This window comes from Narcine bancroftii, chromosome 9 (genome assembly GCF_036971445.1).
Source record: "Narcine bancroftii isolate sNarBan1 chromosome 9, sNarBan1.hap1, whole genome shotgun sequence".
In the NCBI taxonomy this organism is placed as follows: Eukaryota; Metazoa; Chordata; class Chondrichthyes; order Torpediniformes; family Narcinidae; genus Narcine; species Narcine bancroftii.
Window position 1 is genome coordinate 105,586,788 of NC_091477.1, and position 26,523 is coordinate 105,613,310.

At 36.9% G+C, this 26,523-nt stretch overlaps 1 protein-coding gene across 11 annotated transcripts in view; it reads right to left on the reverse strand.

The window, feature by feature from the left end:
• lrch3 (leucine-rich repeats and calponin homology (CH) domain containing 3) overlaps window positions 1–26,523 on the reverse strand; it is a 108,174-nt gene that overhangs the window by 22,391 nt on the left and 59,260 nt on the right. For 6 of the 11 annotated variants that reach the window (XM_069897178.1, XM_069897183.1, XM_069897182.1 and 3 more), the window contains exons 7-14: window positions 20,196–20,289; window positions 18,971–19,091; window positions 15,546–15,694; window positions 13,783–13,859; window positions 11,711–11,765; window positions 8,769–8,927; window positions 7,334–7,390; window positions 6,580–6,639 (exon numbers count right to left, since the gene is read on the reverse strand). In XM_069897178.1, the coding sequence (XP_069753279.1) occupies window positions 6,580–6,639; window positions 7,334–7,390; window positions 8,769–8,927; window positions 11,711–11,765; window positions 13,783–13,859; window positions 15,546–15,694; window positions 18,971–19,091; window positions 20,196–20,289 (772 nt within the window). Of the gene's footprint in view, window positions 1–213; window positions 371–6,579; window positions 6,640–7,333; window positions 7,391–8,768; window positions 8,928–11,710; window positions 11,766–13,782; window positions 13,860–15,545; window positions 15,695–18,970; window positions 19,092–20,195; window positions 20,290–26,523 lie in introns of those variants that run through there. The other 5 variants (XM_069897180.1, XM_069897176.1, XM_069897184.1 and 2 more) reach the window with 3 other exon arrangements.

Sequence of the window (26,523 nt, forward strand, 5' to 3'; positions counted from 1 at the left end):
GTAACAGAGCCAGCACCACCAAGCTGAGGAACAGTTTCTTCCCTCGGGCATTGAGAATGCTGAACGACCAAAGGAACTGCTCTCACATTAACTACCTGAGACACTCATATTCGATGAAAAATGCTTATTTATTTATTTACTTGAACATATGAATACTTGTCTTGCTTGTGTGTTGTTTGTCTGTACGTGTTCTGTGTTTGCATGCTTTGCACCTCGGACCAGAGAACACTGCTTCGTCAAGTTGTACTATCAGATGTCAATAAACTTGACTTGAGAATTCAAGACGTAGCAAATAAACTGAAACTGACATTGGTCAAAAATATCCGCCACATGCTGATCATTAATTATAAAAGTGTCCCAGAGTTAGGACCTGGGAGCAAGAAAAACATTTGAAATTAATATTTTAAAAGCATAATGCTGTAAATAACACAACACAAACTATTTTACAAGAATTCCTGAATTTCAGTAAACCCATAAATCCAGCATGACTTCATATTATTTCATTAATCCTTAGTGGACTAAACGAAGTGTAATTTAATCGTACATGATTGCAAACTGCAGGCAATACCCAGTTAATGAATGTCCTGATTTAGAAATTTTATGCTGAAATTTGTACAAATTTTTGAAGCAAATTGAGCTTCTATAACTTTATAGCAGAGCTTCTCAAGTCTGTGAAACAAATGAAGTGATTTGGAGTTAGCCAGTGTCATCAGAGCCTGACTGTGTAGTTGTATGTTGTTGAGTCAGGGCTAGACCTTCTGCAGAAATTCTCTGCCTGCTACAGGTGGATGGATTGGAGTGCTACTGTGGGGGCTGCTGGTGGCCTTTATTATTCTGAGCGGTTGGGAGATCAGTGGGATAGTTGAAGATGGATTTACCAGTTGCTACATGGATATATGCATCTTCTGCCAGTTGGGAACTGACATTTCCCCATGCGCACTCCTTTTCCCGCGAGCCACAGCAACAGTTGAGATCTTCAGAGCTGGGGACACTAAACATACTTGCTAAGAATCAGTGAAAACAACTGGTGGTTTGCTTTTCGTGTGTCCTACTTGCGTCTCATAACAATTGTTGTGATCCTCAGGTTCAGGGTTGAGCTATGGGCATTTTCCTTTTTGTCAGGTGTATGGAACAGTCCCTGTTTCAATCGTATTCAGGTATCACTTCCCAACTATATTGATGCTATCTTCTGTACCCATGTAAAAGTTGACAATTTCATTAAATTCACTGCCAACCCAGCTGCCCATAAATTTTTCTGGATTGTTTCTGATATTTCTGTCTCCCAGGAACTCTCACAGCTGTCTGGATTATATCTATTCCCATCCTGTCCCTTGTAAGGATGTCATCCCTTTAAAACAATTCTTCTGCCTCCATCGCATCTATTCCCAGGATGATGCTTTCCCTCCAAGACATCTGAAACATCATCTTTCTCCCTCTACCCATCTCCACCTCTCACACCTGTCCTGTCACGTCTGTGCCCCTCACCCACCTTCTTTCCCCGTTGCAAATGTATTTTACCTTTCTATCTTCATCTCTATGAAGGGTTTCGACACAAAACGTTTATTGACCATTATTTGACCTGTTAAGTTCCTCCAGCAATTCTTTCTTAAATCAAGATTCCAGCACATGGAGCTTTGCAATCCTGTTCATTTTCAAATTCTGGTTATGGAGTTTTCATGAACTGAACTCTTTTGTAACCCAGAAATTGTAACAGAAAGTAATGAAGGTACCTACAAACTAATAATGAAGCAAACAAGGATTTGCATTAATCAAATTGCTTGCCTTGCAATAAAATATATTACAAGTGACAAGCAGGCTAGATAAAGGAGATGCAGTGGATATTGTGCATTTGGGTTTTCAGATGCCATTTGACAAGGTGCCACACATGAGGCTACTTAACAAGGTAAGACCCAAGTTATAACAGGAAACTTTCAAACATGAGTAAAACCTTGGCTGATTGGCAGGAAGCAGAGAATCAGAATACAGGGATCCCATCTGGTTGGCTGCCAGATGCTAGTGATGTTCCAAAGGGGTTGGTGTTGGGGCCACTTCTCTTGATGTTGTATATTAATACTTTAGATTATGGAATGAATAGTTTTGTGGCCAGGCTTGCAGATGATATGAAGATAGGTGGAGGAGCAGGTAGCGCTGATGAAACAGGGAGGCTACAGAAGGATTTAGATTAGAAGAATGGGCAGAGAGGTGGAAAATTAAATACAAGGCCGGAAAGTACATGGTTATGCCCTTTGGTAGAAAAGATTAATGGGCAATCTATTTTCTAAATGGGGAGAAGATTGAAAATACCCAGATGCTAAGGGATCTGGGAAGCTTCATGCAGGAGAGCCTGAAGGTAAACTTGCCATGTTGAGACAGTGGTGAAGAAGGCAAATGCAATTCTGCATTTATTTCAAGAGGAATAGAACAAAGAGCAGGGATGTGATGTTGAGACTTTACAAGGGTCTGGTGAGACTTCATGGAGCATCGTGAGTAGTTCTGGGCTCCTCATTTAAGAAAAAATGTTCTGAAGTTGGAGAGGGATCAAGGATGTTTATAAACATGATTCAGGGAATGAAATATTTTCATATGAGGAGTGTTTAACAGTTCTTGGCTTGAATTCATTGGAATTTAGAAGAATGGAGGGGGGGATCTCATTGAAACATTTCAAATGTTGAAAGGCATGGACTTGAGTTGATGTAAAAAGGTTGTTTCCCATGGTGAGGATCCTATACAACTGTATCACTGCCTGGTTTGGAAGCTGTACCACCAAGACCCTGCAAAGGATAGTGAAGTCAGTGAAAAAGACTATTGGGGAACCGCTTCCTTGCATGGAGGACGTCTACTACACTTGATGCAGGCGGAAACCAATAAACATTGTAAACTGCTTTCCCTTCTTCATTTGGAAGGAGGTACCAAAGCACTCGCGCCCTTATGCCAGAGTGGGAAACAGCTTTCTCCCACAAGCTATCAGGCTCCTGAACTCCCAGTATAGATATGCAGTGTGCTATGAACTTTCAGTATATATGTCTTAATATTTTAACATTTTAATATGTTAACTGCTTTCCTAACTTATATCTATGTAAATATGCTCTGTGGTCCTGGAGAAATGGTATCTTGTCATACTGTGTGAGCATGGTATGAACGATAAATAAAGTTGACTTGACTTGAGAGGATCTAGGACAAGAGGGCAGAGGACTGAAGAGCTTAGGACAGAGATGGATTGGAATGCTTCAGCCAGAGAGTGATAAATCTGTGGAATTTGTTGCCATAGGCAATTGTGGAGGCCAGGTCATTGGGTATATTTAAGGCAGAGATTGATAGGTTCTTGATTAGCCAGGGCAACAAAGGTTATGGGTAGAAACCTGGGTAGTGGGGCTGAGAGGGAAAATGGGTCAATTTGTGATTAAATTGGCATTCTCATTTGGCTGTCTAGCCTATTCCTGCTCCTATGTCTTATGTGGGAATTTTTATTTAATTTCACCTGTACTTTTTCTTGCAGCACAACTTTGAAATGCAAGTCCCTTAAAGATAACATTAAAATATAACCAAACCAATGGAAATGCATAGCACGACTATGTGGCTGGGTTCCACCTGGAAATGGATGATTAATATGTGTGGGTGTGAAAAATGAAACACTTTTAGAATAAGAAATAATTTACACTTTCTGCCAATAATTTTCCTGCCAATAGTGCATACAGTATTTTACAAATGTGTAAATCATAAAATAAAAGCAAACACCTCCCTACATAGGGATCAGGCCCATGTCAACTCTTGTAAATGGCATTCAGTGTCTTTATCTATGTAGCCCCTTAATTTTTTTTTCTTCGAAAATGATCTTTTGAGATATTCTGGATATAAATTACTTTAATTGCAAGAACCACGCCAAAAAAAAAATACTGCTGTTATTATCCATTATGAAATGTCTTTGGTAATAATATCCTTGATTGTTTTTTTACTGTGATTATATAATTTATAAGCTGAAAATGTCGTACAGTAGACAGAAAGCCCAATACATGAAACAAAGATGACATCTCACTAAAAGTGCCAAGCAATGAAGAAGGCAAATGAACAAGCCTACAAAAAATTCTTTCAAAATAAAAAATTGGTCACACAATAAAATAAAAATATGGCAAACAAAAAAAAAATAAGAAAATATAAGCAGGATGTAGAATTAAGAGAAATTTAGATCAATAAAATTTACAAATATGCAATATCACAATGAGATTAAAACAAAATTTTTAAAATCCAATAAAAGAAATTCAATCATTCAGACACTTAAATTGAAATACTCTATTGCAAAAAGATCTAAGGTACAACTATTGAACAAATAATTTCATCTGAAGCTGGCCTTTCTACATAAACAATATACAACAAGCATTCAGATGAGATAGCAGTCCAAAAACTTTGATATACTTTGATATACAGTGCATAAGTTACATATCTTTTTGAAACCAAAATAAACATGGCATCTCAATGAATTCTGAGCATCCCGACTATACCAATAGACAGTCCGTTGGTTATTATTGCAGATAAAATATCACGCAGGTGTGGAGCACATGCAACTCCATACATGACAAAATTCCAAATCTCACTGTCCACGCAAGTTCACTATAGTGTATTAACTTAAGGTTCAAATAGAATCAGGTAACTGTGAACAAATCTCTTCTATGCAAAGCTAATAAGAATAGCACAAACCACATCAGTCTTGGAATTGAATATGTACTGATCAGAAAATATCTGAATTTACAAAGTTCTCACTTCGTCCACTCAGATGGTTTTGAAATGCAAAGTGGATTATCAGTTAAGTGGTTAATAGACTTACATTAGATGTATTTTTTCCCAAGTAGTAGGAATACATTATTAACCCTTTTAATCACAAACAATAAACTAGAAATCTTTCATTAAACAAGTTTTAGTCTTCAAAGACACGCAATTCTGGTCTAAATCAAAGGTAGAAGCTATATTGAATTAAGTAATCAAATCATCGATGATATGAGGATACCTATACTTCTGGAGAGGGGATCTGAAGGTTTTGTCCAGTAGAGTTGCTTTTCTGTTGAATTTCCTGTTGATTCAGGAATTCTGACCCAGACCTTTCTCTTAATTGTCTTGATCAAAGGCGTTTAGGTCTCCGGTCTGTGCAGTGCATTTTTCTGCTTTACAATTTTTAGTCTTGTAATTTCTATTCTACATGTTTCTAATTAAGATCATTATCCAAGGTAAACACAATACAGTACATTTCCCCTTTGTTTTGGTGATCGTGATACCATGAACAAAGGATGGGTTTCAACTTGGAATGTTCCTTCACTATAGATGATTTCATTCTTATAGTTAACCCTTTTCAAAGATCAATAAACGAGTCAGGCATCAAGAGCTAACTATGGCTTCCAAATCCAAAGCCAAAACCTCAGTTATGCTAACAATGTCTCCGATAAAGAAACTTATTAAAGATTATAAATGAGCAAATCCACTCCATGAAAAGATCAGCATAATAAAACATGTTTCTTAAAGTACAGCAGTGAAACCGTGCATCTACGGGTGGCATGGTAGGCGTAGCAGTTAGTGCAACACCTTTACAGTGCCAGCGATCAGGACCAGGGTTCAAATTCCATGCTGTCTGTAAGGAGTTTGTACGTTCTCCTTGTGTCTGCATGGGTTTTCGCTGGGGGCTCTGGCTTCTTCTCACTATTTAAAACATGCCAGGGGTGTAGGTTAATTGGGTATAAATTGGGTGGCATGGACTTGTGGGCTGAAATGGCCTGTTACCATGCTGTATGTCTAAATTTAAAATTTAAATTTACATTTTATTTAAATTTTTAATGTTTTTTGGTTCCATTTAAAATATTATCCATGATCTCCAGCATCATATTTATAAAGTGGCAGATGTGAGATTGAAAACGATTCCTACACAGTACCAACATTCAGTACTCCTAGGCAAAATGTCACTAGAGATGTTAAGTGTGCATCATGGTACCCTGTTCATAGTGGCCAGAACAATTCACTCACTTCATTTATTCTCTGAAAAAGCTGCAAATTGAGGGTCTTGTATTCTCAGGACCTGTACCCATGAGAAACCAAATGAGGCGATACAAATAGCAGACTAATTACACACTGTTGGGTGAGGGGATGCTCATATGATCTTAGAACACTAAGGAGCCAAAAGTCAAGAGAGAATCATAGGGGTAAAATGCAGTGTTACACTCAGCTTCCCATTGTCTGTAGTATAGAACTTAAATTGCAATCTAGTTACCACAATTTATCTTCCAATCAAGGGTCTGATTTAAGTCTGTTTTTTATATGCTAAATTTAAATGTAAGATAACCAGCTTTTTAAAAATTTCTTTGTCTTGCCTATCTTTAAAGTTATTCTTCAATGTACTTTATTTAGCACTTGAAATGTACGAGTTCTCTCTCATTGAGAGAGAAATCTTGTTTACATATACTGTGTGCCATAATGTGCACCAATGATGGCAGCAAGGATTTTTTGTGGGTTGTGCTATTCAGTCAAACTAGCTAGAAGATAGCATGACATGCCATTTTCATATTCTACATTTCTGTATAATCCATGCAGATACACTCTTACCACTAATAAGGCGCTATCATCTGTATGCTGAGACCGTCTGATGGGGAAATGTTTGGGGAGCTGGGGAAGGGTAAGGGGGAGAGATATGAATAAATGTAATAACACACAACAAATGTTCTTAACAGTCAAGGGTAGGGTCAAGCATTAAAAAAGTTAAACCCACTCAAAATAATACAAACACCGTGCATTGAATTAACAGTTATTGATTCCGTCAATACTGTGAATTCAATCAATTGCAGAAAACTAAAAACTAGAAAAACAGAAAACTAGGCTAAAACAGTCATGTTATTGAAGAGCTATTATTATAGGATCAAACTTACAACAGGAAAATTTTATTTATCAAGTCATCCAAATTAATTTCTGAAGGGAGGTTTGAGTAGATACCAAAGCATGGAAATGCTAGAGACTGCAGATGTTGGAATCCAGAGTGAAAAACAATCAAGTGGAGGATCTTAGTGGGTTGAGCAGCATTAATGGGGGAGGTGAGGGGAAGGAAGGAATTGGTGATGTTTCAGGTAGAAACTGTTCATCAAGATATCAAAGCAAGCCTCAAAATGATCAATAAAAATTAAGAACTTCAGAGGAGTAAATTGTTGCAGAGGACTTAGTTTACATGAAGATCACAATTTTTTTTCCTGCCTTTTAAAATAAATTTGAAGTCTGAACTGAGATGTTTTGTTAAACTATATCTGTCTTTTGGAAAACCGTGACAGATGTCAGCAGTCACTCTCTCTATACCTGCACAGAGACTTACATAATTGTGATCGCTGTCTGAAGGAGTCTGTTTCTGAGGGCTCTGGCCACTCTTTTTCTGCAGGGAGATAGAGCATAAACACTATGACTTTAGCCACATTCCTAAAGCATATGGTTAAATGGTAGCTCAGAAAATCACACATTTAATACTGCTTTTTTTTGGTACAAATGTAGAAGAACACTGGGAAAGACAGTAGCCACTAACAGTAGTCATTCCATCTTTCATTTACACCCTAAAACAGTGTGACCCATGAGAACATGTTAATTTTAACAACTGGTGTGACAGGCTGAATTATCTTCAACAAATGTACCCCAACTTTATCTGAAAAGATCAAATGATGGGCCAAATTTAAATCTGTCACACCAAGTGCACAGCCAAGAATGTAAATACAAGTAAATAGTAAAAAGAGCCTAATACATACTTCATATGAACATCTTAAAATGGCATTAATATCTGGGAATTTTGTTTAATATTGAGCAGTTTGCAATTAATTAAGTTTAAAAAATGTAACTTTAAGAACAAAGTGTTCTGATGGGAAGGCACCAATAGAACTTTCAATTGTACACAATGAACACTTAAGTTTTCACATTTCTCAAAGTTGTTAGAATTAACTAACAGTCATACAAACATAGCTGACTGATTCCTACATTTGATTTATCTGTAGATGGCCAAAGTAATGGTGCCCCATTTGGACCCACATTCCTGAAGGACAATGCCTACTCAATCAAGCACTCAAAATGCAAATACATCAGACTCTCTCATTCCCACTAATCCCTATGTTTTGAAATCCACTGCTGAGACTAATCTATAATGTACTGCAATTTCATTTAACTTTGCAAAATAAATCCAGATAATAAAATGATTTTATTTGTTAATTTGATTGATTATATCTGTAAGAGCTATAATTGGTATACATTGATAATTACTCCTGAATGAATCCACTTTTAATGAACTTCTCAAGGAAGATGCATGTTTAGGTTTCAGTTAAGTTTTACAAATCATTGGATATATGGTGGCATAAAAATCCCACTCTTCCATCTCAAAAATCTTAGAGGTGAAATTGTTATGAATGGGAAATAAAATTAATTTCAAATCCCACGCCTTCCTTTGACTAATGCAACTTAATCTAAATTCAGAAAAGTAAAGTTTCAGAGAACTTCTGATGAGTATTTAAGGATGGAATCCATTAAATCTGAGGTTTTGACCACCTTTGAGGAATAGTGAAACAAGGGCTAGAAATTCACTACATTTAGTCCTCACTGCTATTTAAATTGCTGAGATTCAAAAAGTGGAAAAATGAGGAAAGGGCCAAAATATGGAAGGAAACTCAAGTAGCGTATACCTTCAATAAAGTTACAAGATTAGTATATTCTGGACTATAACTGGAAAATTACCATTGTATTTGCCATCATATTGTTAAAGTGTTAATACTTACTCTTACAAAGTCAAGGATTGCTTCTTTCTGTAATTCTTTAGTTCGGATTCGCTCCTCATATTGTTCAGCTACAATTTGTGCCTCTCTTCGCGTCCGTTCAACCAGCAGTTGCTCACGCTTTCTCTGCAATTCCAAATCTGTGCATCCAACATGTGAAGTCTAGCAATGACAAAATTGAAGCCATTTTTACCTGTTTATCCAAATATGATCTTTGAATGAAAAATTCCTTCAATAATATTAAGCTTCAGTCACTAAATGAAAAAATAATTTACAGTCAAGCCATTATACTTATTCTATAAAAGGTAACTTTGAAAGTTTAGGTTTAAAATGTTAAAGAACCTTGCAACACCATTATATTTTCAATGATGTTTTCTTTGTATTCTAAAAGTTAGTTTTGTCTTTCTTTGGGTTCCTTAACTCTAATGTCCACAATACAATTTGCTCTGTGGTCTGCCAGTGTTGCTCTGCAACTAGCAAGGAAAGAAAAGCATATCAAGGTAAAAAGTAAAACCGAGTCAAGAAAGGACACAAAACTGAACAATTACATTTATGAAACTGCTCAAATTTCACATGCACTCCACTGATAGAATGAAAGGCACAGATTTTATTGGCAAATGCTAGTGGTTCCAAGTGGAATGCTCTGGTACATAACTTCATCTTACTGGTAAATCCCAGCATTTAAATGGTGCAGGAGTCACAAGTACTTAAGAAAGACAGGAATGAGCCATTTGACACTACACATTTGTTCATTATTCAGCAAGATCATGGTTGACTTTTTACCTCACATTTCTTTCTTGCACTATCCTTGTATCCTTAGATCCTCAATATTTTCCCATTGCTATGTGGAACATACTCAGTTTTTTTTTTAAGGTTAGCAATCCCAAAAATTCACTACTCTGAAGAAAATTCTTTTCATCTAATTTTGAATGACTGGCTGCTTATTTTGAAACTGTAACCATCTTGGTTTTAGAAATCTAAGCTATTGAGCCCTGTAGGAATTCTGTACGTTTCATTTGGTCCATTCTTAATTTTCTAAACTTGAGAGCATTAGCTCATCTTTCTTAACCAATCTATCCCCCGAAGACAAATCCTCCATAATCTGGTGAATATTCAATGTTCTGACTCTATCCCAAATATATCTTTCTTTACATTGGGTGATCAGGGCTACACAATGCATTTGAGATGTGATTTCATCATGTCCTGAAATAGTTGAAGCAATAAATCTCTACCCATAGACTCAATAGTCTTTGAATGAAGTCAAATCTATTATTTGCCTTCCTAACTATTTGCAGTTCAGCATGTTAGCCTTCAGCTATTCTTGTAGGAGGACACCCATGTCTCTCTGAATAAGAAACACCTTCCTCTCAATGTTTTCACCAAAGTGAATAACCTCAAATTTTTCCCACATATTCCATCAGTTTTATATTCAATTTGCCCTATTAGAAATTTATTTGAATGTACACCATATTACCACACAGTTATTTTCATCAGAAAACTTAGATATATTACATTTGATCACCATAAATACATCGCTAATATCAAATATGAGCAATGGGGACCCCAACACTAATTCTTACAGCACCCCACTGGACTTAGATTTCCAAAACAATCATGGCTTGTTCATTCCTACTCTCTATTAACAAATCCTCAATCCAAGTCAATATATAATTCCCAAAACTGTGTTCCATTTTGTTTAATAACTTCTGACATGCCCATATCTATTTTGTTAGTTTCAATCTCAAAAAGTTAATGTATTTGCAAAACATTATTTCCTTTCATAAATCCATCACTCTTCTGGGAAATCCTCTGCTATTCTCTAAGTGCCCTATTAGCACTTCCTTAATAATAGATTCCAGCATTTTCATTAACAAATCCCCATTTTCTCTCCCCTTTTCAAATAGTAGGGTTATCTTTGCATCTTCCAAATTATGAGAACAGTTCTGGATTTCATGTAAATTTGGAAAACAGCAAGCAGTGTACTCACTATCTCCACTGCCATCTCTTTCAAAACCCTGAGATACAGGCAATCAGATCTAAGAACTTAACATTTTTCAGTGCCATGAATATCTCCAAGACCAAATTTTAAAAACAAATACTAAATTCTTGGAGCTCGTTATTTACACATAACCTGGAGTTCTTCACAATTTGTGGGAGGTTCCTTCTGTCATCTTCTGCAGAGATGGACATAAAATATCTGTTTAGTATCTCTGCCATTTCCTTCTTCACCAAAATAACAACCCCACCCCTGTTTTGGATTCATATTAACCTTTTGTTTCAACAATATTTTTGGGTCTATATTGTTGTTTCTTTTCATATTACTTTTCTATTCTGCACTTCCTTTGCTTATCAATTTTATTGCTTTCTTTGCTAAATTCTGATTTTTCTTTCCATTTTCTCATTGGTTTAAAAATAATTTGATGTAATTTTTGATCCTTCCTAAATAGTTTCATACACCAATTGTCAAAGGAGCTTGAGGAATAAAACACGGAAGTCTGCAGACACTGTGATTGAAATGAAAACACAACACTGAAGAAATTAGATTAGGTCAAACAATGTACTTTATATAGCAAAGATAAAGAAACATAACCCACCTTTCGGACTTGAACCCTTCAATGAGGTATGAGCAAAAGGAGCTTTTCAGGGCAAAGCTTTGTTCAGGAAGATTTGGGCCAGCAAGGAACATACTCTCTATTTGGGCCATACAAGTTTGGGTTCAGGATCATTATGAGTGATGGGCTTGTGGTTGCAATGGCATATTGAGATAATGGGCAAAATTTAACTTTATTTTGACATTTTAATCTTGCCTCAGCACAGCTGTAGATGTAAGTTTTTGCAGACAAGTACAAAAATTGAATTTCAATTAGTATTTAAAAAGCTCACAATTGGCAGGATGATATATAAAATTTAAAAGCATGAATAGATATAATCAATGGCATAATTACCACATATTGACCAGCAGATGGAGCTTTTGAGAGCACGCCAGCTTCTGAAATTTCACTGGATAGACAAAAAGTGGGAAGTGAAACAGTGCAAGTTCACCTTCAACAGTAATGTCTAAGCATATTTTTGTCAAGTGACAATTTAAGTAAAATACTTAAGTTTATATTAGCACTAACATTTAAAACTCAAATTAAGATAATTAAACCAGACAAATGAGGCTAATTCACCTGTTTAGAAATGAAAAGAAACTTTAAATTATTAAATTGTTTTAGAGTAGGCTGTTATGGTGGTGCTTTCAGTCTCTCAAATAAACAACATCCAAATATTTGTCAACCATTTTCTGGTCAACATAGAAAAGTAAATCCATCACCTGTGAGGGTGGCATTTTCCATTTCCTATTGAGGAAATTCCTTGCCAGTTTTTAGATAGCAGTTATTCTCTGCCTTGGAAGCAGCCAACTATAGTTATCAAGTACTGAAAACAATCCATTGCTCTCTGGGAAAACTATAACAATATTAGGTTTAGACTTGTTGCACATGTGAACTTCACAAGAGATAGTTAAATTGCATGCAAAATATCACATGGACAAACTACTGGAGATTGAAAATTAATGCTGTTTCCCAACTTCCATGAGAGAAAAAAAAAAGACTAAATTCTGTTCTATACAATGCTTGCACTACAGAATTTAGAATCCACAACTTAAACTATATTTCCTTTTAAAACCAACTGCTTTTAACTAATAAATCTGAACCCATTGATCTTTTAATGTCTGTAGTCATTCACCATCAAGCTAGAATTGCAAATATTCAGGTCTCCTGGACTCAAGGGGTTCATTTCTGAAACGTTAAAATGCTTACTGTGACTTAATATCACACAGGAAGCCCAATTCTACAATGTAAAAGGCCAAATTTGAACATTCTTGCACATCCAGTCACAGCATAAAATCCAATGAAGTGGGATAACTTCATTGCTAAAAATCTTCTGTATCACTACTTCATGTTGTCAGAAAACTACATAAAAGATCGTATAGCATCAACGCGAGAAATCCCACAAGTAAACCACAATTTTGTGGATTAATTTACAGATTTCATCATTAAAAACAATTAACATTAAAATAAAATGTGTTTTTCTTCTTCTGTGACAGCCTTTTGTCATTGTTAAATTGAGAATTAAATGACAAAAAGTGAATAAGTAACTCGACAGGGCATATTTTCCATTTATTTGTTGTACCATTTATTCTCTCTTCATGGACATACTGCAAATCTCCCTATAGAAATCTATACAGGTGGTCTTTGCATTGTCAGGGTGGGGAAGAGAGAGTTCTAGAAAACTACAAACTGGCTGCATCTAGACTTTTCCTCACATGGAACTGTGTCATCTGCACATGTCAAGAAATAAAAGTTGAAAAAAGTTTTGTTTTATTTGCTTTTAATCACACCACAAACTCTTAGAGAGTGATCAATAAATGCTGCATCTCAAATTTTAAGGTAGTGATTTGTAAATTATGTAAGGGCAAATTTCTGTAACCCAAATGGCCATAGTGCAAGGGTTGCTAGTATTGCATTCCTATCCTGCATTGCAGGCCACTACTTACATTTTTTTAAATTGAAATCATCAAATAGATTTGCAAATACACCTACTCTGCACACCCTGGGAATTCAAAGTGGTAAAACCAGTTTAGTAAGGTGTGAGGCACAGCTGGAAAAGGAATCACAAAAGAACCAACAACATAAAATGTGGTGGCCTCCTTTAATTCTCCATGCCCACTTAGCTACTTACCTCCAAAGAGCTGGAGATTAGTTAAGTTTCAAGTTTCTTGGTTTCCACTTAAAAGTGCATGACAAAATACCTGCCATCATCTTCCAAATGTCCAACATTCACTATTTTATTTACCAAAAGGTCAACATAAGCTAACAGCAATCCACATCGGGATTTATAATTATAAAAATTGAGACACTGTGACCACTGAAATCATTTTCAGTTGCTCTGGTTATTAAAGAATTTGTAATTTTGAATTGTGTAAATCATGTTCATTGTTTCATGCAAATGCAGTAAGTCAAAGCTGAGGTATTACCTATTCTGTTGTAACCAGCCCTTCCCATTCTCTGTTCTTTGTGGATCTCCAATAAGCTTCGATTTCACTGGTGAGCCCTTCAAAAGAAAAATGCCCCATAGGCATTACTTATACAAAGCATGGTGGAAATAATTAATAATAATCTTGTGAAAAAGAATATATAGCCAATGACAGTTCTCATCTTTGCCCATAAATCTTACTCATGCAAGAAACATCAAAAGAATAAAATAACATGCAAGAGATTATTGCACTGATAACTATAATCTCCTCTGAAAACCACTTTTTAAAAAAATTATATGCCATTTACAAGTAAACATCCCCACTGTTTGTGTCTTGGTGTGAGCTTGCAGGCGCCTCAGATTGAAGAGACTGCCATCCGTGCGGTACCGGATGTAAACAGCGTCTTCATTGTTGGGGTCTTTCATGGCTTGGTTCAGCATCATGCTGAAGAAGATTGAAAAGAGGGTTGGTGCGAGAACACAGCCTTGCTTCACGCCATTGTTAATGGAGAAGGGTTCAGAGAGCTCATTGCTGTATCTGACCCGACCTTGTTGGTTTTCGTGCAGTTGGATAATCATGTTGAGGAACTTTGGGGGACATCCGATGCGCTCTAGTATTTGCCAAAGCCCTTTCCTGCTCACGGTGTCGAAGGCTTTGGTGAGGTCAACAAAGGTGATGTAGAGTCCTTTGTTTTGTTCTCTGCACTTTTCTTGGAGCACAAAGACACAAGAGAAACTTGTCCGTGAACTACTCTTTGCAGATGATGCCGCTTTAGTTGCCCATTCAGAGCCAGCTCTTCAGCGCTTGACGTCCTGCTTTGCGGAAACTGCCAAAATGTTTGGCCTGGAAGTCAGCCTGAAGAAAACTGAGGTCCTCCATCAGCCAGCTCCCCACCATGACTACCAGCCCCCCCACATCTCCATCGGGCACACAAAACTCAAAACGGTCAACCAGTTTACCTATCTCGGCTGCACCATTTCATCAGATGCAAGGATCGACAATGAGATAGACAACAGACTCGCCAAGGCAAATAGCGCCTTTGGAAGACTACACAAAAGAGTCTGGAAAAACAACCAACTGAAAAACCTCACAAAGATAAGCGTATACAGAGCCGTTGTCATACCCACACTCCTGTTCGGCTCCGAATCATGGGTCCTCTACCGGCACCACCTACGGCTCCTAGAACGCTTCCACCAGCGTTGTCTCCGCTCCATCCTCAACATCCATTGGAGCGCTCACACCCCTAACGTCGAGGTACTCGAGATGGCAGAGGTCGACAGCATCGAGTCCACGCTGCTGAAGATCCAGCTGCGCTGGATGGGTCACGTCTCCAGAATGGAGGACCATTGCCTTCCCAAGATCGTATTATATGGCGAGCTCTCCACTGGCCACCGTGACAGAGGTGCACCAAAGAAAAGGTACAAGGACTGCCTAAAGAAATCTCTTGGTGCCTGCCACATTGACCACCGCCAGTGGGCTGATAACGCCTCAAACCGTGCATCTTGGCGCCTCACAGTTTGGCGGGCAGCAGCCTCCTTTGAAGAAGACCGCAGAGCCCACCTCACTGACAAAAGGCAAAGGAGGAAAAACCCAACACCCAACCCCAACCAACCAATTTTCCCTTGCAACCGCTGCAATCGTGTCTGCCTGTCCCGCATCGGACTGGTCAGCCACACGTGGACTTTTTACCCCCTCCATAAATCTTCGTCCGCGAAGCCAAGCCAAAGTAAGTCCCCACTGTTTGAAAAACTAAAGACAGTTACCTCATGGTTAATACGTCTCTTTTCAATATATGCCATAAACTGTGAGCTGAGGCTAGTGGAATCAGGACGCTTTGATAATCGCATTTCCTCCTCTTCTTCCTCTGTCGCACAGCTATCAATGTAATCAATCTGTTCTAAATCATGTTCAACTGAAAGAAAAATATAATATTTTTAACCCGCTATTGTTTAAAAATGATTTACCCCACAAAACATACTCTGTGACAACAACATTATTCTTTTCTATTCTACAATACTTTCATGATAAATTGAAGAAATCGTGTGTGGCATTACAAAGTCTACTGCTATTTAGGGACAAATGAGAAGAACAAAGAAGGTGATGGAAGACAATTATACAATTAGAACACAGTGTAGTTTTTCCACACTACATTATAAAAGATATGCAAGCCATCAATTGTGATGGCTTGTCATAGGTTCTCAAACTGGCACCATTTACATCAGCCAAAAATGCAAAAAACCAACTGCTTGTATTGATACCAAAGTCAGTTGCCACAACAACTTAATGTTTGAATTTAATTTTATCTATCACTAACCTAACTAGTTTACCTAAGCCTAGAATAAAAGTTAAAAGTTTAACCAATTTGCTAAAAGTCTGGATTAAAAAAAAATGTGTTGTGGACTTGCCCACTTCACCTAAAATCAGATTCTCCTTAACATGTATTTAAAATTTTTGTTCACAATGAGATTCCTTCAGGCAAAGCATTCCAGAAAGATGCTACCTGCAAAGATTTACTTGGGCAACTGGCTGAAGTGAACACTTTGACAGTATCTGAGAGAGAAATCACCTGGTTCACAACATCATTCCTGTTAGGTTGAAAACCAAGCATGTGGGCATTTAATTGAGCACTTAGCATTTCTCAAGTGTGCCATCCTTACATTAGTGAACACTGTACTGATGAAAAATTACAGCTGGAAGAACAGACTTGGGTCTCATTCCTCCCAGAATAAGATTCAAAGCTTATTTAAATTAAACAGAGTTACAAAATGTCTATTTTCATGAGGTGATGAGGATATGCAATTGGGAGTTACCAATGACAGTGGAGAATGAAATTGGGAGTGATTCCTTCCCATACACAGTTATTAAGGAAATGTTTGCTGTTGGGTGTGGTCAGTGCAGCGATACCAACAGCTTTTAAAGGATCACAAAATATTTGCAAAAAAAAATTCCATGGTTATGTGGAGAGAGGAGGTTGGTGGGATTGTTCAGTAACGAACACAAGCAAATATAAAGTAGAGAATGATCCTATTAGTACAACAGGCTTGAGCCTAAACTGCAATATTTAGAATGGATTTATTGGAATAATTAACAAAATAACATTTTAAGACTATCAGTCAGCATGAAAATTGTCCTACCTGCTGAAGGGATCAGTGCAGGATCAGTTACAGATATGGGCAGATAAGTGACAACTGGAGTTCAATCTAGTGTTGTATTTTGGAAGGTCAAATGTAACCAGAAAGTATAGTTAACTGCAGGGTTCTTTAAAGCTTTGATGTGCAGAGAGATTTGGGGATCAGGTCCACAGCTCATTGACAGTGGCCATGTAAGTTCATAGGTAAGGAAGGCATATGGTCTAATAGGTTACACTGGGCGACACAATTAAGTCATCTGCATTTTTTGAAACTATATTTAGACTGCATTTGGAATGCCTTGCACAGTTCTGGTCATCATAGAGGCTTTGAAAAGGGGACAAAAGACATTTACCAGGATGATACCTGGTTTAGATGGTATAAGTTATAAGGAGAGATTGGACAAACTTGTTGTTTTCTGTGGAACATGAAACGATGAGGGAAAACCTGAATGAAATGTATAGAATCATGAAATGCATAGACAGGGTGGATAGTCAGGATCTTTTCTCTAGGGTGGTCATGTCATACACTAGAGGACATGCTTTGAAGTTGAAGGGGTGGAAGTTTAAAGGAGATGTGTGGGAGAAATATTTTACTCAGAGTGCGTGCAATGGGCTGTGAGGGGTAGTGCTAAAAGCAGATACAATAACAACATAAAAGAGCCACATAAATATGAAGGGGATGGAGGAATATGTATCAAGTGCAAGTAGCAGAGGTTTAGTTTGATCTGGACATGTTCGGTACAAAAGCTCTGTCCCTGTGCTATACAGCTTTATGTAAGGCTATGTAATGCATGCAATTGGGATAAGCTTAAGAAAGGATAAGTTGGGTGAAAGGCCTGCTTCTATGCTCGATAACTTTATAACTCTATGATAGCCTCTTGTGCTTAGATTCCCCTTCAAATTAGTGAGTGAGATATTCCACACAAATCCTCAAAATCAGCAAGCATGGATGAGAAACAAAAATAATGCAGAATTAGCAGATCTGACAGCATTTGTGGAGAGAGGATCAACATTAATATTTTAAGTCAAAGAACTCTGATCAAAACTGTGCAAAAAATAGTAAGAGCCTGACAATTTTCTTCAATGGAAGTGGTATCTGAGAATAGGAAGATATTTAAATGTGGAAAAAAATGCTTAATCAAACTTCTGAGCTAAATCTTTCACACAATTATATGGTGGCAGAGAACTGGAATTTTTATTGGAGAATGTTTCTTTGTTAAAACACAAAATTAACAGTATTTGTATACATATTTACATTATTCAAAATAAGACTGGTTTAAGGGGACAAGTTTCTTCTTTCAAATGAAAGCATGCTGGATCATAGAAGCTTATTCAAATAACTGCAGTTTTATATAGTTTATGTCATGTCAACTGCACCCTGGAAAAAATGAATGACTACAAATTTTCATATTTATTAAATATTTTCTTATATCAGTAGTCCATAGTAAATACTTGTAGATTAAATTACACCTAACACAATTGAGGACTGATGTTGTGGCACAAAGTCATAGTTATGAATGAAGAAATTGTTAACAACCAGTATATTTCATAATTTTGATTGTACAGGTACACAATCCTTTATCCGGAACCCTTGGGGGACAGTGTTTTCCAAATTTCGGATTTTTCTGGATTTTGGAAAGCCAGATTTAAGCTCACTCGATTTGTGCTGCTGTATCCACCCCACCCTGTTCCAGTTGCGCTGCCATCTCCCACCCCCCCCCCCCATCGCCTGCCCGACTTGTGCTGCTGGTCTCTCCCACACGCCCAACTCGCGCTGCCAGTCTCTTCCCCTCGCCTGACCGACACGTGCTGCCGGTCTCTCCCCCTTGCCTGCCCGACTCACGCTGCCGGTCTCTCCCCCTCACCCACCCGACTCACGCTGTCGGTCTCTCCCATTCACCTGCCCATCTTGCGCTGCCGTGTCTTCCCCTCACCCGCCTGACTCACGCTGCCGTCTCTCCCCCCACCTGCCGGATTTCGGAGCTTTCCGGATTTTAGGTGTCCGGATAAAGGATTATTGTATTCAATTGTTGAAGTTGTATTTTGGATCTACATTACCTATGCCATTTGGTATGAGCGATGTAACTCGAGATTCGTGATGCTGACTTTCCCTCCGCTGCCGCTGCTCCTTTGCAATTTCGACCATTCGTTGCGGAAGATCAGTGAACTCGTCTGCCGGCTATCAGAAGAATTTCTTTTTTAAAATGCAACCAAAATGTAATCTAACACCAGATGTTGTTGCAAAGATACTGTAAAACATCAACTGATATACAGCACAGCATTTCAACAAAAAATGTGTTGAGATATGTCTACCAAGTATCAAATGAAATGCATGATACAAAGGATATGAATATTCTAAATACAGTATTTCATAATTGGATGATATTTTGCCAATTTTGTTGTTCAAGGACTGATTCACATCTGTAAATTCAGGTTCAAATGTACTTCATAAGCTGACGTATAGGCTGACTTTGTAGGGGACGACCCCTGGAATTTCAACCTAAAATGTGAATTTTGTGGAAGATAACCCCCAAATCTGTCACTTGCTGCTGACCAATGATTGCTGTTAAAAGCAAATCACAATACGGTATTTTGATACCAAATTACCCCGTAAAGATACAAATTTTATTAGCATATTTTAAAATAAACCACCGTCAGCTCCTGTTACAGGTTGTTTAAAGCTGACAGCATAGGAATGGGCGGATGGACCCCGCAGGGGAGTGCTGTGACTTCACTGATAATTAACAGGACATGCAAGATTGTGTCGGACCCAGCAGTGGCGTTGAGACTTCACTGTCATGGTGAAGTGAAGTTTTTTAAGTTGGCTCGTCTTATACACCAGCATATCTATATACTGTCCTCTTGACAAATACAATAGATGCACTGGTAAACTCAGTAGGGGCAGAGTTTCCGAGACAAAATATTAAAAATATATAGTACAGAGACTGATAATCTCATCAACAGAAAAGTATAATTAGTAGTAACAGTTTGTGAAAACAGACTTCTAAAGCCCATGTTGTTCACTGAATTACAACATACTTCTACTGTAATCCAATCATTAAATACAAGGAGAAATCTAACTAGCGTAGTAAGTACAAGAGGTATTTTGCTTGGAAAAAATGAAAGAAGTGAGAATGGAAATTTTTAATGAATGACATTGCATAGAATTAAAATTTGGAAGGATTCAAATTTTAGCTGATTGTACTGAATATTCATGAAAAGCTCTGAAACACTAACAAAATGTTAATCAAAATCTACTTTATAAAAGCATAGAGGTACATACCTCATTCCCTGACCACCTCTTATCTCCACTATCAACACTGTTGAAGCCAGAGTCCAGTGCTCCATATGGTCGACTGGAGAAATACTCTTCTTGACTGTGAAAAGAATAACAATCCATCACAGGAAAATCTAACTGAAGAACATTGGGTAAGAATGCCTACAAAATCTCAGGTTCAATTACTTTTTTCATTACTGGCTAAAACTTTATATATTCATTGTTATTTTTGGTAAGCAGTTAATTTGCTTGTGTTCTAAACCAAGAAATAACATTCTTGGTAATCAGATTCAGCTAATGGGAGCCTAATGTTGAATTTGTCAGTAGGTGTCATCCACAAGTGTCATGGCTTGGTTTCTAATACCATCAATCTGTATTACAATAGACATGCAATAGTGCTGGTTAACGTCAAAGATTAAAAAAATAAGTTTAGGAACTGTAAAGAAAAGATCAACTGAGGAAGTGGCAGATCAAGTTGGGGCAATACTCTATTCACTAAGCTCAGAGTAGTAAACCAATGTTGATCAAACGATTGATTTCATAGACAGAATCATTTGATCTGCTCCACTGGTGCCCACTTCTTTAATTCTTTGTTTCATTCTAATTCTGATCTTTACTTCTGAAGCATTCTAAAGATGCGGAACAGAAGCTCGAAAACACCATCTCGTCTTTCAGTTAGGCAATTCATAGCTGCCGTTTTTTTCCTCCCCACCTCTAAATTTGCTGCTTTAAATTTTGTGAATACTGATCAAGTAAACACTGTGAAACATTATGATACCACTTCTCCTGAAATAGATGTTATTGCTTTATGATTGATTCCAGCACCTTGGGTTTTATAACTATAATGGACACTGCAAATCATGCTTCGCCCACTGTTGTTCACTCTGCTGATACATGACTGTGCAGCTAAACACAACTTGAACCACATCATCAAGTTCGCTGACGACACGACTGTGGTGGAGCTGATGAATGACGAGTCAGCGGTGCAGGCGAAAGGCAATAAGCATTGTGAAGGGCTCCGCACACCCCTCATATGAACTCTTCACCCTTCTGCCATCTGTACTGCAGCACTAGGTCCATACGTCCAGACTGGGCAACAGTTTTTTCCCCCCAGGCCATTGACTCCTGAATTCCCAGAACATATGTGCGCAGAGTACCTTGGTACCAGAGACTCTTACAATATACATCTTAATATTTAATATTTTATGTATTTAACTTCTATCTTAACTTATATTTATGTAAATATGCTCTGTGGCCCTGGAGAAACGCTATCTCGTCTTTTACTTTGTGAGCATGGTATGAGCAATAAATAAAGGTGATGACTTATATTAAAATAACTTCAAAGATTAGATTTGCTGTAGCTACTGTGAGCAGAGCTGCTCAACATATCTGGCAGAAGTTGCTGAACTGGAGTCGCAGAATATGTTTCCTCCCAGATTTTCTTTGCTATGACCCACCTAGACAAGCATTATTTATGAATATTTAATTTTGTTTCTTTTACCCATAAATATACAGATCAAAATTTTCCATTTTCAATAATATCTATCTATCTGTATATCTAAATTTCTTACTAAACAACCCCTTCCTTCTCACCTTTCACAGTATAAATCCATACATCGTCAGGGCATACAGTTTGGTTTAAAAAATGAAAGTCTTCATTGGGAGGTCAGATTTTAAAAATAATAGTAGCACCTTTTTATTATTTATTTTTGACCCCTATATAGTCCAAATATGGTTGTCATATTTTTAATAAATGCATCATATTTGTTCTTTAGATTGCATGTGATTTTTTTTCCAACAGGTATACAACTGTTCAGATTTCCAAGTAACTAAACACATTTCTTAGCAACAGCTAAAGCTATTTTAACAAATGAAATTTGGAATTTAGTTAGATTATTACTTATTTCAATAAAGTTGCTTAAAAGATAGACCTCCCGGTTGTCTGCAAAGGCCATCCCTGTTATCCCTGATAGTATTTCAGTAATATCCTACCAGAAAGGTCTCACCTTCACACAAGACCACGTAGCATGAACAAACATTCCTATTTCTATTCCACATCTAAAACACATCTTCAATATTTCTGATTTTGATTTATGTAATTTCTATGGTATGAGGTTTAATTGGTGTAGAAAATTGTATTGTACTAATTTGTATCTTGCATTTATAATTGAAGTCATGCTATCTAAACACCAATCAGACCAGCATCTTTCCATTAATGCAACTCATAAATCTGACTCCCATCTCTCTTTTGATCTCTGTAAATCTGGTTTTGCACTTTCATTTTGGAGAGCAAAATACATCTTAGATATAAATTTAGGTGTGTTCCTCAAATTGTTCATTCCATCTCACTAATTTCATCAAGTGGGGTCAAGTTTGGTACCCATCTTTCACTTAAGAACGATATTAACTGGAGAAAGCAAAAGAATGTCCCATTAACTACTCCATACTTATTTCTTAATTGTTCATAAGAGATCCTTGCATGTAACAATCACCAACATCCTTTGTCATACCTTGTTACCCAGATTCATAGGAAATAGTTCATTTTTACATAATGGTATCCTCAGTGATGTACCTGCTTTTTTTCCTCTCCCCGATACATTCATTTATTTTTTTGCCATATTCTGATCACGTGAATTAATATAGGATTATCTGTTTTTTTTTGTTATTGACTTAACATTCCACTTATAGATAAAGTCCCTCATTGTTTCTTCTTTTATTGAATTCAGTCCCATTTGAATCCACGAAGGGGGTCTGTTTTCTTCAAAGAAAGGTGATCGAAATCTTGCTTGTGCTGATCAATGATACTTCTTAAAATCCGGATGTCTAAGTCCTCCCAATTTATAGTTCCATGTTAACTTTTCCAGTGCCAATCTTAGTACTTTGTTATTCCATAGGAATTGTCTTATACAATTATGTAATAATTTAAATAAATTTTTAGTTAGTACAAAAGGGAGCAATTGAAAGAGATTCTATAATCTTGGGATTACCTTCATTTTTATTAATGTAATTGACAGAATCTTTCCATTTCTACATTTTCTAATAGAGGGGTATAATTAAGCTTATATAAATGTGGTGTAACACTATTGGTGGGACATCGAGCAGGCCGATGACATCACGGGATAGGACTTTCGCATCGTGGAGAGAGAGGCTCAGGACTAGCCAAGAAAAAGCTGTGCATGTAGATATTCACTAAGTCTATGGTAAAATAAAGCAAGCTATGAATGCGACTCCAGGCTCAAGGCCATGTTTGAACCCAACATGACATGTTGGCAGAAGTGGGATTTTTGAGCCACAGAGAGGACAGGCTATGAAAGAATAAAAGTGAGTTAAGATGGAGGATGGGCCTGAAAACCAGAGGCAACCCGATTGGGAGTGGTGACTTCTCCAATGGCTACTTTTATAATAAAACCTCCAGATCCCTTCGACTTCTCAAAGCTAAAGGAGTGGGAGAAGTGGAAAAGAAGATTAGAGCACTTCAGACTGGCAATTAATTTAAATAAATTCCTCTGAAACTAACCGGGTGAATACACTGGGGGACAGGTGCAATAGAGGACATTTTGTAACCTCAAGTGTGAGCTATCATCCACACTGGTACTTCAGTTGTATGATCCAAATAGGCAACTGAAAATATCAGCTGATGCTTCATCATATGGACTACAGAAAGATGGAGACAATTGGTCACCAGTCGCTTGTGGTTCCAGAAACAAAGCAATGGTATGGACAGCTGGAAAAAGGGGCATTGCCACTGATTTGAGCTTGCAAGAGATTCAACAATTTTATTTTGGGACGACAATTTGAGTTGGATATGGACCACAAACCACTTTTGAGACTGCTAGGTGGGCAAGCACTGGATTCGCTGCTGCCACGGATACAGAAATTGATGATGAGGCTGATGAGATACTCACATGATCTCACACACACCTGGGAAGAACTTCACAACTGCAGATACACTCACTCGCTTCCCACTACAAGACGGAACCACGAGCGTTGACAAAGACCTCATGGAGGATACCCATATTGACATCAAGACAGTGAAGGTAAACCTCCCAACAAGTGACAGACACCTGACAGAGCTCTGAGAGCAATTATGTACTGATAGTATACGTGCACAGGTCTCTTGAAATACTGTATTGGAGGCTGACCAGACAGAAACTAGTTACAAGGACCATTCAAACACTACTGGCAAGAGTGCCGTTCTGAGTGTGCACAATGGACCACTCATGCATGGTACGAGATTAGTTATTCCAGCTAACATGCGGAACAAGGTACTCGAGAAAATACATGAGGGCCACCAGGGGGTTGTAAAGTCCCAGGAACATGCCACTCAAACAGTGTGGTGGCCAGGTCTGAGTAATCAAATAAGTGAGATTGTCTTGAGTGCAGAGAGTGCATTCATCTTAATACAGTTTACTCTTCCTATTAAAGTTAACAGTAGTTCTTTCCAATTCTCTAGATCTTCCTGTATTTTTTTAAATTAATGGTTCATAATTTAATTTGTATAAATGTTTTAGGTTGTTATCTATTTTGATACCAAGGTAATGTATCACCTGTGATTGCCATTTGAAAAGGGTATTTTTTAAAAATTCCGAATAATCAATTTTGTTCATTGGCATCACTTCACTTATATTGGTGTTAATCTTGTACCCTGAGATCTCTCCATATTCTTTCAGTTTCATATGTAGTTTTTTATTGACTTATCTGGTTCTGTTAAATATACTATGATGTCATCTGCAAATAGGCTGATTTTATATTCTTTCTCTTTTATTTATTTTTATTCCTTTTATCATAGTTTCCTTCTTTATCAACTCAGCTAGTGGTTCAATAACCAAAGTGAACAGTGAAGGGGATAATGGGCATCCCTGTCTTATTGACCTGCTTAATTTAAAGTGATCTGATACACATCCATTTATTACTACCTTTGCTAAAATTTTAAATAAAGTCTTTAAAAAAAAGAAAAAAAATTACTACCTTTGCTAATGGTCTATTATATAATGCTCTAATGTAGTTAATAAATTTTTCCGGTAGTTTAAATTTCTGTAACACTTTAAACAAATAGTTCCTCTCTACCCTATCAAAGGCTTTCTCTGTGTCTAATGTAACAGCTACTGTTGGCATTTTATTCATTTGTGTTGCGTCTGTTAAATTAATAAGTTTAGATCAGCAGCTCATCCTTTTTTTTTAACAAATCCAGTTTGGTCTTGCCTTACTAGTTTTGGTACATAATCATTCAGTCTGTTTACTAGTAACTTTGCTATTAATTTATAATCTGTATTCAATAATGATATTGGTCTGTATGAAGACAGCAATAGCGAGTCTTTTCCCTCTTTTGGGATTACTGTAATTATTGCTGTTTTATATGATTCTGGTAAGTTTTTCGTCTCTTCTACTTGATTTATTACTTCTCGGAGGGGAGGGATTAATAGATCCTTAAAAACTTTATAAAACTCTGTAGGGAATCCATCTTCACCTGGTGTTTTATTGTTTAGTAGTTTTATTAATATATCTTGTATTTCTTCAGTCTTAAAAGGTTCTGTTAATTTATTTTGTTCTTCTATTTGTAGATGGGGTAGTTCAATGTTGGATAAAAATTCATCAATTTTGTCATTTTTTTCTTTATTTTCAGTTTGGTATAATTGTTTATAGAATCTTTTTTAAAATTTTCATTAAGATCTGGTTATCATCTTTTCTTGTCACTAGAATGGTTCTTTTAGCTTGTTCTGTTTTAAGTTGCCAGGCCAATATTTTGTGCATTTTCTCTCCCAGTTCATAATATTTGTGATTTGTTTTCATTATATTTTTCTCTACTTTATATGATTGTAATGTTTCATATTTTAATTTTTTCTCTGTCAGTTCTCTTTTTTTCTCTGTATCTTCTCTTTCTGTTAATTCCTTTTCTATGATTGTTATCTCTTTTTTCCAACTGTTCTACTTCCCGATTATATTCCTTTTTAATTTTAGTCGTATAACTAATTATATGTCCTCTAATAAAGGCCTTCATTGCGTCCCATAAAATGAATTTATCTTTTACTGATTCCATATTTATCTCAAAGTATATTTTAATTTGTTGTTCAATATATTCTTTGAAATCTTGTCTTTTTGACAGTGTAGGATTTAGTCTCCATCTATACGTCTTTGGTGGGGTATCCTCTAATTCAATTGTTTATAACAGGGGAGAGTGATCTGATAATAATCTTGCTTTATATTCTGTTTTTTAAAAACTCTTCCTTGAATCTGTCAATTCTTGAATAGGTCTTATGTCTATTTGAGTAGTGTGAATATTCTCTCTCTTTTTGGTGTTGTTTCCTCCATCTATTGATTAGCTTCATATCCTCCA